This window comes from Podarcis tiliguerta (genome assembly GCF_965153285.1).
Source record: "Podarcis tiliguerta genome assembly, chromosome: 5".
NCBI lineage: Eukaryota > Metazoa > Chordata > Lepidosauria > Squamata > Lacertidae > Podarcis > Podarcis tiliguerta.
In genome coordinates, this window is record NC_139538.1 from 39,179,491 (window position 1) to 39,193,971 (window position 14,481).

General features: G+C 40.8%; 1 protein-coding gene across 16 annotated transcripts in view; it reads left to right on the plus strand.

The window, feature by feature from the left end:
- Positions 1–14,481, plus strand: part of DGKD (diacylglycerol kinase delta) — a 70,187-nt gene that overhangs the window by 17,979 nt on the left and 37,727 nt on the right. For 12 of the 16 annotated variants that reach the window (XM_083441230.1, XM_083441236.1, XM_083441232.1 and 9 more), the window contains exon 3: positions 753–833. In XM_083441230.1, coding sequence (XP_083297356.1) covers positions 753–833 — 81 coding nt within the window. Of the gene's footprint in view, positions 1–752; positions 834–4,865; positions 5,226–7,732; positions 7,939–14,481 lie in introns of those variants that run through there. The other 4 variants (XM_083441226.1, XM_083441228.1, XM_083441229.1 and 1 more) reach the window with 4 other exon arrangements.

A 14,481-nucleotide genomic window follows, 5' to 3' on the forward strand; every position in this document is an offset into this window, starting at 1 on the left:
CTACTTCAGCTGTGTCTTTACCTGTCTCACACTTAACATCATATATGTCTAATGTGGAACAGGTGATTGTGCCTTTGAGAATACGGCCTCACAGGCCAAATCAGGATGCTTACCAGGCCTAATTTGACTCATGGGGTGGAGGCTCCCCATGCTTGAAATAGACAACTGCTATAATGCCCCCAGATCAAAAATTACATAGCCAATTTAATTTAATTTTAATCCACCAGCTTCTTTGTACTTTATTTCTGGAGTTCCTGCGGAATAATGAATTGTTTCTTCTTCAATTTCTTGCCCACCATGCACCACAGGGTCCCAGGGTGGGTTACGGCTACTTAAAAATGCAATATTAAAATGAGTTTAAAACTATATATATAATGAGGTCAGAGGTCAGGGTAAAAAAGTGCACTTTCACTGCAATTTGGGAAGTGCAGGAGGCCCTCCAGTTTAGAGGGATGGCTAGTCATGTCAGGAATTCCCCATATGGCAGTGGCTTGACAGGGAAATGGACTGTTATAGGTTGCCTCTATGGGAGATGCTGTGGAAATTCTTCGCCTTGCCCTCATCCACACACAGCATGCAGGATTTTGAGGAAGCTCCGATTGTTTGTCTTGCAGAATCCATCTTACTCTTCGCCAGCCCCAACCACCAGAGGCAGTTCTTTTAACCCTTCATTATATATATTTGATTTGTAACAGTTATGAAATAAACAAACAACCTAATTGAAGTTTTACATTTATTTTTCCTTTTCCCAGTCAATCATTTTTGATGAGGTGGATCTGACAGATGCCAGCGTGGCAGAATCCAGCACTAAAAATGTCAACAACAGCTTCACGGTAGGATTACTCATCACTTTGTGGAATGAAATTATAAAAATATCTCAATTCTATTCACAATAATTCCATTGTTGATAAAGTAAAAGTGAATTTTAGGCACTATTCAAATAATATACGAAGCTGTAATGGGCAAATATTATTAGAGTGAATAGGAGATAGTGGGAGCAAGTGGCATTGATATTGATGTTTGCCTCCTATGTGCAGAATGGGAGCAGGGGGTAGCATTTCAGGCAAAACGGGAAGATTTTCCCTGTGCAACATCTTTTCACAGCTAATTTCCCCAATTTTAATCAATAAACACTTAGACTTGATGGTAGGGAAAGTGGTTAGGGCAGAGAGTTGCAAAGAAAAAAATAGTAGATGAGCCAGGGTCAAGTACACACCTGCTGTTTCTCCCCTGGAAATTACTTGGGGCCCCCACTTTGTACATGGGAGCTGGAATTCTGTGTGTGCCACTGAAAGTTCTGGTTCAGGTGCAAGGCTAAACCACATTTTAGCATTGCAAAAATGAGTCCGGGTCAATGGCTAGTGAAAGCAAGCTTAACCTCAAGCCATCATTTATGAAAATGGCTTATTTTACCTAACTGTAGTAAAAATTACCAGTGTTTAGGATTTGGACACACTATAACTGGAAAGTCAAAAGTGAAAGCTTTCAACCTCCTTGTGGCCATGCCAGAGGAGTGAGGAGGGCTAAGCTCGTTTTCGCGATGATAAACAATGCTTTATCAAGTCATTAATTCCAAATAGATAGACTTGAATTCCAAAGAATTTTACATAATACTTTTTGCATGTTGAGTGTGACATATCAGATGATTTTATGTGAGATGAAAAGAGTTAAAAGCTTGGCCAAAATGTACTGATATTCACTTCTGTAAAAGGACAGCATCATTTCCTGTTGCAGCAAATATTGGATGGATCTTCTTGGGTTGTGCAAGAGACAGAAATAAATTGACATAGCAATCCCATTTGGCCATAACCTCTGGGAGTTTCTTGGTGTCCACAGATAGCCAAATGTAAGCAGCATAAGCTAGAAAAAGAGAAGGTACTTGAATTTTTCCAGCCAGTTCAATATGGTCATATTGTTAGTTTCCATTTATGCTGGCAGGAAATTGGTTTAGTTTATTCTGTTTTTATCTCCGCTGCATTTGAATGTTCTGCATGCCTTTGGGATCTGTGCAGTATATATTTATTTTAAAGGATGATGGATGGAACTGTTTTTATAGTATGTAGAATTTTGGAGGTTCACAGACCAAAGTATATTCTAAGAATATTTAAGCGATAGTTTATTCAAGTTAAAGGCCTGTTTTTCTATAATCCTATGGCATTGTGCATTTGTATTGTTAGTATATTTTGTTGGTTAACTGTGACACCAAAGCTGATGCATACCTGGAAGACATGTCCAGAGCACATCTGGTTCAAGTCTATAGAACCAGTTGCTGTAGCCTGATTATATGGATAGGATGGCCATTTTGGGTTTTGATGTAATTTTATCTGCAAGTACTTGGTTCTTTGCTTGCAACGCTCTGAAGTTAGCAAACATGACCTGTTGTCTTGATAAATCTGTATAGGACATTTCACATTAACCCTCATGTCCTCAAACAGTTGCAACAACCATTCACAATCCAAAAGTGAATATGACAGTGCATTGAGTTCAGCTTCACAAGAACCTAGGCTCACTGTTGTCTGCTTCTCGCACAACCAGTCAAACAGACACAAACATACACACTGTTGACACAAGAACCATAAACTACAGACCCCCACAAAAAACCCACTCTGCTTTCTATCTCTGTCTTCTCCCTTCCCGTCTCATAAGTTGTCATTCTCCTAAGCAAGCTTTCCTCCCCACCACTATGATTGCTTCTAGATCCCTATCACTCCCACTACTTCCAGTGCATGGTGCCCAGAGGTATTCTTGGGCAATGAAGATCATGACTAGAGGCTTGTGCTTGACTTTCCAGTGAACCTTGACTGCTTAGTAAGAACTTTTAAGGGTTTTTTATGGGGTGGGTGGGTAAGGAGCTTTATAGGTGCAGAGGGAGATGCCCAGGAGCACTGATTGACACCATGTTGGATTCTCCAGAACTCTACATCGATATTAAAAGTAATTTCTAGTGTTAATTTTGGAATTGGTAGAATATTCTCATTGAGCTACTACTGCATTGCTGTTCATGGGACTCTCTTAGAAGTAATTGTTGATGGAGAGAAAGGGGAAGATACCAAGCTTACTTTTTTTCTTGACTGGTGAGCTTAGCAAAATAAATTAGAACTCTGAATTTCAGCTTTATATGGCATGCTAAACAGCCCCTTCTAGATTCTGGAAGTTGAATGCTGTCTTAGTGAATCCACTTGACTGTGATGTTTTCTAACTATTAATATTGTGGCAATAGTGTGTTTTTTTATTATGATAGAAATGTGTTTTACTGCTAGCTTATTGATTATGGGGTGTTGGCAGCAGTTTTATGCTTTGTATCGCAAAAGTTACACTAAGAAAGGTAACATATAAATATGTTTAAATGACTAAAATAAAGGCCATTCTTAGATTTCTTTAGTAGGGGGTTCTGAATTTACTTAGGTGATGTGATTTATGAAGATCCTCTTCACCCATGAAGCAATAAAGGAAAGGATAGGTGATCACTTCTGTGATTTATGTACTTCATCCCTTCCACCTTTGGCAGTACTCTTGATCTTTCATTTTTGCATTTCTCTGCTGTCATATCCTGCCTGTGAGCAGAATTCTACCAATTCTCGTGCCTTCATTATACACCTTTAGGTGCCAGGCAAAAGCGTTCCCTTTTAACCAGGCCTTTTAACCAGGCAGTCTGCTTGACATCCTATGCCCTTTTAAAATGTGGCTCTTTTGCGGGGGGCGGGGGCTGTTATTGGGTTGTTGTTTTTATTTTGATTATATATATTGCAGTTTTTATGTTGATCTTTTCTGTGAACCACCCTGGGACCTCTGGGTACCGGGCAGTATATAAATTCAATAAATAATAATAATACCACCCTCAGTCATCTGGAAGTGTCTTGTTAACTCAAATTACTCCGCCTTTTCTCTTTTGCTCCTTCTTATAAACTGTTTCCCAGAACACCTGTGTGGTGCTGCCGTGCTTTTTTCCTTCAAATCTTTCGTCAGAACCCACTATCCCCCTGAAACCTCTGGCACAATCCCCAATTCCTAATTCCCTAGTAAAACTAAGGCTAAATGTGTCAAATTGAATTGAACATACTTCCTTCCCATTTATCCTCCACTGTTGTCTCCTCTATGTAGACTTTTAGAGTAATATTTATTACAATGGGACAGTGAAGGTAACAAGGACATAATTCATTTAAGAAGTAACATGTAGTTAGGTTTCATTTCATTTGGCACTGATGTAGGTTAAAGGCTTCACAGAAGTTGTGACTCTTGAACTGGGATTCAAAGTGGGAAGTGGCACCACATAAGTGTTCTGGGTAAGGAGTTCTAGTTAAAAGAGGCCGCATGGAGGAATGGGCAGAGTTTGTTCAAGATAACAGGAGACCTTTGTGCAGCTAAATATATTATATTTCCAGCTATAAGATATTTTTAAGCACCTGCTACAAATAGTGGGTGAACCAGATGATCATTTAAACCAGCATCAGATCCTCATCTGAAATAATCATTTTTGGCGATCACTCTAAAATATGATTCCTTCAAAAAAAAGATCAGCAAACATTACTGTCTGGAACGCAGTTTACTCTCCATTATAAACTGTTTTAAAACAACATCAATTTCACATTTACATTCTCTGGTGTTGGAGATTATGTAGGAGAAAATTCCCAGATAAAAACTGAGACCTGTAGTAAGTGAGTGGGCAGGATAGTTTGCTTGGTACTCCTGTGCTATTTGGAGTTTCCATATGCATGGCATGCAGCAGATCTGTCAGTAATCATAATTCTTACCTTAGACCTATTCTCTAAATACTGAGTTGGTGAAGAGGTGGAGTTCAGACTCCTGGAGACTTCCATACACCCTCTTGAGTTAGGAAGTGCCTCTTAGCTCTACCGCAGACCGGAAACAGCATGTTTTCACAGTCAGTGCCTGTCTCCTGAGTTTGCTGCCAGTAGGAGCAAATCTGTCCCTGCTCCTCCTTAAGCAGACAGCTAATCAGCTTGTGGGGAGTTGCACAGAATTCCTCAAAATTGGCTGAATGCAGGAATAATCCTATTAATAACTGCATCAAATTCTGAGGAACTTGCTCATTGTGAAGAAGAAGAGATATAGATGAGGTCAGACATGTGGATTAGAAAAATACTGTGTGTGAGATGGTAACAAACAAGACGAGAGAAGTGGACTGAAAGTACTGCACCAGACGCTGCTGAAGACTGCATCTGCTCTTTATTATTAGAAACCGTCAGAAATTCAGATACTTTAGAGTAAGTTGATCAGGTTCTTTCTGACTCTCTTCTGTTTATTTGTAGTGAAGTTAATAATAGAGACACATTTCACTCTTCTGTACAGTTGCATAAGTAAATGTTTTTATGGGCTGAAAGTACACAGGAACAGATCTTGCTGCCCGAGGTAAAATTAGAAATTTGTCATATTTTCCAGCACAGGAAGGTTGTAGATTTGGGGTTTGGTGGTCTCTCATAATGTAACACTGTGGTTATGCAGTGTTATTTGTTCTCTCATACACATGAGATAAAAGTAGAAGAGTCGTTTTTATAGATTTAGAGGTGTATGAAAGTGTCTATAAAATAGCAGAGTCTTGGGGGTGAGAGAGCTTCCTCATTTGTGGAAAGAAGTGTAAGTAAAAACATGTGGCTGTTGTTTTCTCTCATTAGAATTTTCTCATTAGAGTTGGTCCTGCTCTGGAATTGCTCTCCCTTACTTTCTTCTTGCAGGCTTCCCATTATCTTTAATCTAGTAAACAAAATGTCTGCCACAGTCTTAGTGGTGCTAGAAGTGGGTATATCTGCCTTGCAAGTAAATATCTGCTTTCTTACTTGAAACTGAAGCTGTACTTTGACATGCTGTGTCCTGTCCCCCGTTTCCCTCCCCCACGAGGCTAGTGAGTGAGTACACTGTACTTCACCCTCTGAGAGTGCAATCCTATGCATGTTTACTTGACCGTAAGTCCCAAGTAAACAATGGGCCTTACTCCCTGGTAAGTATGTACAGTGGTACCTCGGGTTAAGTACTTAATTCGTTCTGGAGGTCTGTTCTTAACCTGAAACTGTTCTTAACCTGAAGCACCACTTTAGCTAATGGGGCCTCCTGCTGCTGCCACGCCACTGGAGCACGATTTCTGTTCTCATCCTGAAGCAAAGTTCTTAACCCGAGGTATCATTTCTGGGTTAGCGGAGTCTGTAACCTGAAGCGTATGTAACCTGAAGCGTATGTAACCCGAGGTACCACTGTATAGAACTGCAGCCTGAGTTTTCTGAAAGTACCTGATCCTGTAGCATTGTGTTAATAATGCATTAGTGGCAGAAAAGAAGTCAAGATCAGTGGTTGCTTACTTGTTCAAAAATGTTAAATATGTTACCTTTTTAAAAATAAACCTGAAGGCATACAGATATCTTCATTACTGTTTGTTTACTGTAAGCCTGACTTAGTTTTAAAGATTTATCTGCTTTAAATATAGCGTGTGCTATGTGCCTTGCTACTCTCACTGGGACTTTAAAAACTGTCATGTCAGTCTCTCCCTATGAGAGTAAGGTAAAAAAGGTAAAGGACCCCTGGACGCATAAGTCCAGTCAAAGGCAACTATGGGGTGTGGCGCTCAACTCAACTTCAGGCTGAGGGAGCCGGTGTTTGTCCACAGGCAGCTTTCCTGGTGCGATGGAACACAGTGACAAGTGCCAGAGTGCATGGAAACTGCCACAGCGGTACCTATTTATCTACTTGTGGGTGGCATTGTGTGGTCTAAACTACTGAGCCTCTTGGGCTTGCGGATTGGAAGATCGACTGTTCGAATCTGTGCAATGGGGTGAACTCCTGTTGCTCTGTCCCAACTTCTGCCAACCTAGCAGTTCGAAAGTACACTAGTGCACGTAGATAAATAGGTACTGCTGCGGCAGGAAGGTAAACAGCGTTTCTGTGCTCACTGGCTTCCATTATGGTGTTCCATCACACCAGAGGCAGTTATTCATGCTAGCCACATGACCTGGAAAGCTGTCTGTGGACAAACACCGGCTCCCTCAGTCTGAAAGCGACATGAGCACCTCACCTCATAGTTGCCTTTGACTGGACTTAACTGTCCAGGGGTCGTTTACCTTTTACCGTATGAGAGTATACTCAGGGCTTTTAACCATTTGCTGTAGGAAGAGATTGGTATACAGTCATACCTCGGGGTTACAGACGCTTCAGGTTGCATTTTTTTGGGTTGCGGAGCGCCGAAACCCAGAAGTACCAGAAGGGTTACTTCCGGGTTTCGGTGGCCGCGCAAGCGCAGAAGCGCTGAATCGTGATTTGTGCATGCACAGAAGTGCGGAATCGCAACCCACGCGTGCGGAGATGTGCAGATGCAGATTGTGAACGCTGCGGGTTGCGAACGTGCATCCCACACGGATCACACGGATTACCCCTTACCTGTCACCAATGGCACTCAAGTATAAATCTGGACCAGAATTTGCTTGCCTCAGTATGCCCAAATCTCACTGCAGCAATGAAAGCAATCCCAACATTCATCAAGTGGGGGAGATGATAAGAGTTGTAACATGTGATAGAATAATAGTCCTCCATTATTACCAAACACTTGGGAACCCTCCCACGTCCATAGTATGCAATTTGCCCTATTTTAATATAAGTGGCATGTCTGCCAGAATACTAAATTCTTTATTCTAGCTGTTGCCATTCAACTGAAATCCTTCAGTCTGCCCACATCCTGTACACCACCAAAGAATAATGCACATTCCAATACCTGTATGTTTGCCAACAGGGAGGGGCGTTCATTTCTACTTCTTGCAGAATTACCACTCCGGCCTACAGTGCCAGTCAATCTCAACAGCATTTAGCTGACTTCCATATTCTGTAGGAAAAGAAGGAAACACACCCACACCATTGAAGCAGTACCCCCTGAGCTTGAGTTTCCTACCTCATCCTCTGCAAAATCTGCTAAGAGGCCAATCAATAGTCCTTGACTTGGTAAGTTACCCACTTAATAATCTTGAAAATGTACAGTCCCTGGGCAGTATAGGGAGAAATCTGAGAGAAACAAATTTTGGAAACAGGCTGAACCAAAAGCTATACTGGTACCTGTAACCACTCGTTGTAATATATGGAGAAAATACATTCTTAAAATATACCTGCTAAGAAGTAGGGATCAGTGGTATATATCACTTGATCTGGTGGCTACTATGGAGAGGTTGTTTTTAGTGATGACACCTTATAAATCAGAGTGGGGTAGGCTTACACACACACACACACACACACACACACAAACACACACACTATCCTGAACTGCCCTACCCTTTCCTGAACAGATCTGTGAGGTATCTTCTTTTCTTTTAATTTAGACACTAGATTTACTGTTCAATGTGGCTTTTAACTGACCCCTAATGACCTAGGGTTTTTGTGCATTTTAATATCCACTCTTGATTGGATTGCTGTTTGCTATTTAAATTGGTCCTTCCTTCCTTCCTTCCTTCCTTCCTTCCTTGCTTGCTTGCTTGCTTGTTATATAATGCTTGATTTTTAGTATTTTAATCATATAATGTTGCTGGTTTATCTTTTTGCATGTCACTTTGAAAATATTTTTCAAAATGACTCACAAATGCTAAAAATAAGCAATGAGGTGACACTTAGGCTATTTTCTTGGTGTCTGACTGTTTGACTACTTTTGTGTTAATTTATTCCTACATTGGGGTAGGCATTGCATCTGTCAATTTCAGAATCTTGGCTATGTTCAAACACTTATTTGGTGAGGGTCTACTTTTGTTTTGCACATTTGTTGTTAAGTAGACATAGTTTTAGTTCTGCGTAAGGGGCTGTAGCAATCAAATTTGTTACTTTCTCCCTATCTTGAATAAGTTATATATTGCTTTATTCTTGGACTTAGGCATTTTTGTTTTCACTGTTTATCTTATCTTGAATGTAATTTAACTAGGTAAGGGTGAGGTAGGGAATATAGTATATTGACATTTGAATTAGACCTTGCTCTTTAGTACTTCTCTGATGAAATGGATATGTTCTGCTTTGTTTGAAGATAAATCAAATACTGAAGGTTTCTTTCTTTATGTTAAATAGCAGCACTGAGCATAAGTTCTGATTTGTTCCATTGTTTCTGGCAAATCTGGATAATTTGTTTTCAGGCTTGCAAACAGAGCACATTTCTGTACGAATTAGTACACTCGTTTATTCTTGGTTATACATATTACATTTTTTCTTTTATTTTATTGTTACATTTGTATCTTCCAAGGAACTCATAGTAACATTCTAGTCTCCCTTATAATGTAGCTTAGGGTACTTTACGGGTTACTATGTGAGCTAGGTTAGTAGCATATGCAGGGCCACCCAGTGAATTTTAACCACTACACTATCTTGGCTGTTGCGAGGGAGAATGGTGAGTAGGGATCACACTGTTGACAGGCTTCAGCAAAACTGTTTTTGGGGCTGGTTTTGGTCAGCTTGTTTAGCACAAAGTTCGTGGAATTTACTCCTGAATAGCTTTGTTTACCAGGCTGTACCTATAGATATGGAAGTATTATTTGACTCAAGTATCGGCTCTGCCACCATGAAACAAGATTTTTGCTTGTTTAACTACTTGTTTTACTACTCCAGAAATATTATTGGGGAGCTGGGGAAGGGGGACAGGGAAGGGGGTGGAGCTGGCTGGTGAATTGACCTAATTCTGGGAGTGTAGAGATAGTAAGTGGCCCCTTGCTGCTCAGAGGCCAGAGGCATTTTTACATTTTCCTGTTCCTTTTTAAGCCCATAAAATAGTTCTCCATTTGAAAATAAAACTCCTGTGAAAATAACATTCAAGTGTTTTATCCCCAGAAAATATGTATTATAGTCTCTCCTGGAGAAAGAGAGAAGATGTAAGGTAGTTTTCACAATATGGTAATGTTATATAGAACAGTAATGGACAGGTTATAGATTCTTGGATGGGAGCACATTCTGCCCTCTGTAGTGTGGGGAGGGATCATCAAAAATGACCAAGTTTCATAATAAATTTGATGCCATTGGAGCCTCTGTGGTAAGGCATAGCATTGTGTACACATAAAAAGGTAAAAGGTAAAGGACCCCTGACAGTTAAGTTCAGTCTTGAGCGACTCGGGGGTTGCAGCACTCATCTCGGTTTATAGGCCGAAGGAGCTGATGTTTGTCCACAGACAGTTTTTCTGGATCATGTGGCCAGCATGACTAAGCTACTTCTGGCGCAACAGAACACCAAAACCAGAGCAGCACACAGAAACACCGTTTACCTTCCCGCCGGAGCAGTACCTATTTATCTACTTGCACTTTTTGGCGTGCTTTTGAACTGCTAGGTTGGCAGGAGCTGGGACCGAGCAATGGAAGCTCACCCCGTCGTGGGGATTTAAACCGCCGACCTTCTGATCAGCAAGCCCAAGAGGCTCTGTGGTTTAGACCACAGCGCCATCCCTGTCCCCTAAAAATAAAAATATTTACGTATTACAAACTTGCTGCATTCAAATTTGAAAGATGGATGTAAAAGCAAAGTTGCTTACCACCTGAAAAATACTTTAATTCAAAAAGAGTAGAGCCACTGGGAACCACAGAAAACTGCCTTCGGGTGTGGACTTGATTTCCAAGTTGGTAATCCTTTATGTTAGCATTAACAACTTCAGTAGTAAGATATGCGCAAGATTTTTGTCATCTATAAATAATAGGGCTAGATGACTTCATCTTACACTGTTTTCAGTGCAGGTGGCTTAGATTCTGGTAAATGTGAGTATTTCTAGATATTGTTTTATCATTTGCATAGTCTCAATAGCACAGTGTTTCTGTTGAAGGTGTAACTTAAGAGGGAGACCTTTTGTAAACATATTCTAGTTTCATGAGTTAAGGTTGAAATATTTAATCAGTATTAACCAAAGAATTGCTCTGTGGATTATTTTAGATCTCTGACAATAGTACTTTATGGAATTATTTACTGTTGAAAGGGTGTTTCTGCACAGTTTACTATGAATGCATATCCAACTTGCAACTCAGCATCATCCATTCTGACACATTTCAGGAACAGTCAAACTGAAGAAGAGATGGATCATGGTTATTCATCACCGAGTAAAGAAATGGGAAGGAAAAGGAGATTGAGATTGTTTGTAAAAAGATTTTGTTCTCTTGGAAAGGAAAGTTGTTTTACTGGTAGATAATTTAACACCCAATCTTTGCCTTTGTTCATGGCTGGCTGGTTGGTAACCTATGTTCAACATAATCTGCTTTAATGTACTTCAGTTTTTCAAAACATTTGGTCCCAATTGTTTGCTTATATGAACAGGTGAATATGATGAAAATTTGAAGTTCTTTTATTAGGCAACAACTAGAAGTTTGAGACAGAAATGCTACAATGATGGCAATGGATTTCTCTTTTTTCCAAAAAGTTTTACATAAAATACAAGATTGAGCGAAGCAGGGAAAGGAGATCAGAAGCATTTGCTTCCTGGTTTCAACTAACCCTATTTTATTAATATTTCCAAACAGGAACATATTTTTGTTAGTTTAATTAAGGTTTGTCTGAACAAACCAGCTTCAAACTGGTTTACAATCCTGGCTTGTTCAGATAAACAGTAGTAAGTACTAACTGCAGTTCCCAGTTTGGACATAAAATTGAGCAGTTGAAAATGGAAGCAAATGCTTATTGATCTTTTTGTGGCCATGCAGGATGGAGTAAATGAAGAGAGATCATCACTCTAAACAATTATTTACAGTTATGTCCAAATGAGGTAAATGCTGTGCCCCAGTGGTTTTTGTTGCAAAAGTTTGGTTGAAGTTACATACCATATTCAAATTCCACATTTCAGCTATCGATTGTTTGTTTTGCATTCTCACCTATTCATTTATACGCCATTGGCCCACAAACCCAAATATGAAGTCCTGAGTTAATATTTTAGGAGTTATCCATGTCTGCCACATTTTCTGTTCAAATAAACCTACTACCCATAAGAAGGATGCCCAGTAAAACAGTTAAAGATACATCTAAGATACCATAACACCTCTTGTTCTGAACTGTAGTGATGTTTGAGCTTCGGCTTCTCTGTGCTGACAGTGAAAGTGTTTTCAACAGGTCAACAACAGTTGCTAGCACTTGGTTATGCCTGATTTACACAGCAGGCAACCTTCTATAACCAGTACCAGAGGACTTCATCTGTTAAGATCCTGTGGCCTAGTGGTTTGGAATCATTGTCCTAGGAAGTACAAAACAAATGTCAGTGATCCATAATGCTGGCCATGAATGCTGGAAGCAATAGGTTATTATTATGTATTAAATTTCTATACAGCCCTTCACCAAAATACCACAGGGCACAAAAAACCATACAGTGGCACCTCGGGTTACATACGCTTCAGGTTACATACTCCGCTAACCCAGAAATAGTACCTCGGGTTAAGAACTTTGCTTCAGGATGAGAACAGAAATCGTGCTCCGGCGGCGCGGCAGCAGCAGGAGGCCCCATTAGTTAAAGTGGTGCTTCAGGTTAAGAACAGTTTCAGGTTAAGAACGGACCTCCGGAATGAATTAAGTACTTAACCCGAGGTACCACTGTAGTAACAAACAAAAACAATACCCACCACAGTTTAAAAGGCCATTGATTGTTTAATTAGCTAAGCGCTTGGGAGAAGAGGAATGTTTTCACCTAGCGCCTAAAGATATGCAACAAAGGCCCCAGGTGAGCCTCCTTGGGGAGAGCATTCCACAAGCAGGGAGCCACTGCAGAAAAGACCCATTCTTGTGTTGCACATGAAGAAGGACCTCAGATTATGATCACAGGTCTGGGTGGCCACCTTATGGTCAAGGGCTGAGATTAAAAGGAGAATGCAGGAGGGATGCTTATGAAGTGTGATGATGAATATGTCACATCTAAGTCCATTAAAAAAAAAACCCTGATTGGTCTGTGTTACTCAGACTGAGTTGCAAAATACAGTTTGGGGACTTGAAAATGAAATTTTAGTTTCCATGGATAGGGAACAGTGCAGTTGCTTTTATCTTTTCTTTTTTTGCTTTGCTAACTTCTCACTTTTCATTGCGCTTTTGCAAATATGAATCTGTTGTTGGATTTGTTGAAATTTTGAGTTGTTCAGAATAAACTTCCAGATGGAGAAAGGAATTTGACCCTGGGTTGGGAGATTACTTTTTTCCCAGAGAAAGCAGTCTCGTGTCAGCTGTTCCACGGTAACCTCAGAAAAGATAAAGAGACAGAGACAGCAAGATGGAATATAAACTTTATCTGTGGACATGACTGACATATAAATATTAGCAAGGGAAGCAACCATAAAGTTACTTCACTTGTTCCTAGAATGTCTTAAGAGAACTGCCTTTGTTTTTCTGCCAGTGTGCAGATGATAACTTTTTAGAGACCTGAAGGTAGCATTGTGCAGCCCTCATTACTTACTGTTCAAACATTCATTTCCCCTTTGTCCCGCCATATTTTCAGTCAAACCAGTTTTGCAAGTTTATGCAGCATTTCAAGCAGTGCCTTGAAGAAAAAATGAAACTACTTTGCAGCAGTGTGTGGTCAGCAGTGCTGAAATAGATGTGTGTAAAAGCTGTTGTAGGCACCTGTTAGCTAGCACTTACCACATAAATAATGATGAGTAACATAAGGAAAGATCTCATTACAAGCAGAAACACTTCTGCTCTCAGTGCAGGCCCAGATGCCTACCAATAACATCCTTTATGAGATGCCACTCTGGAGGGCCTCCCAAATTTTGTGAAGGCTTTTTAGGAGGTGTGGGGTGCTGCTTCTTAGAGGAGGCAGCTTGGAACCTCTTGCCCACAAGTAGAATGACCACATGCCCTGGTCTCAATCCTTCCCAATATTACCTTTCCTCTAATTATTTTATTTTATTTTATCTTATCTTATCTTTTATTTTTACAGTAAGCTCACATCTTGCGTGGGCGTTACAGTCTGGGGATTGCGCCTAAAGCCAAAATCACGTATAGTCAAAACACATTGGGTTAAATGGTGGGTGGGATTGTCCAAGTCATTTTCCCCAGAACCTCTCCCCCCTTTTTATTTTTATTTCCCCCCCACATGCATAAAGCTGAATGCCCACAATTTAAATGTACACACACTGTGGGCTTATTATATATTGCATGCATCTGTTCCAGTGTTCTAGTACCTATGCAGCACTCATAGCAGCTTAAAGGTAAAGGTAAAGGTACCCCTGCCCGTACGGGCCAGTCGTGACCGACTCTGGGGTTGCGTGCTCATCTCGCTTAAGAGGCCGGGAGCCAGCGCTGTCCGAAGACACTTCCGGGTCACGTGGCCAGCGTGACGAAGCTGCTCTGGCGAGCCAGCACCAGCGCAGCACACGGAAACGCCGTTTACCTTCCCGCTATAAAGCGGTACCTATTTATCTACTTGCACTTAGGGGTGCTTTCAAACTGCTAGGTGGGCAGGAGCTGGGGCCGAACGACGGGAGCTCATCCCGCCGCGGGGATTCGAACCGCCGACCATACGATCGGCAAGTCCTAGGCACTGAGGTTTTACCCATAGCGCCACCCGC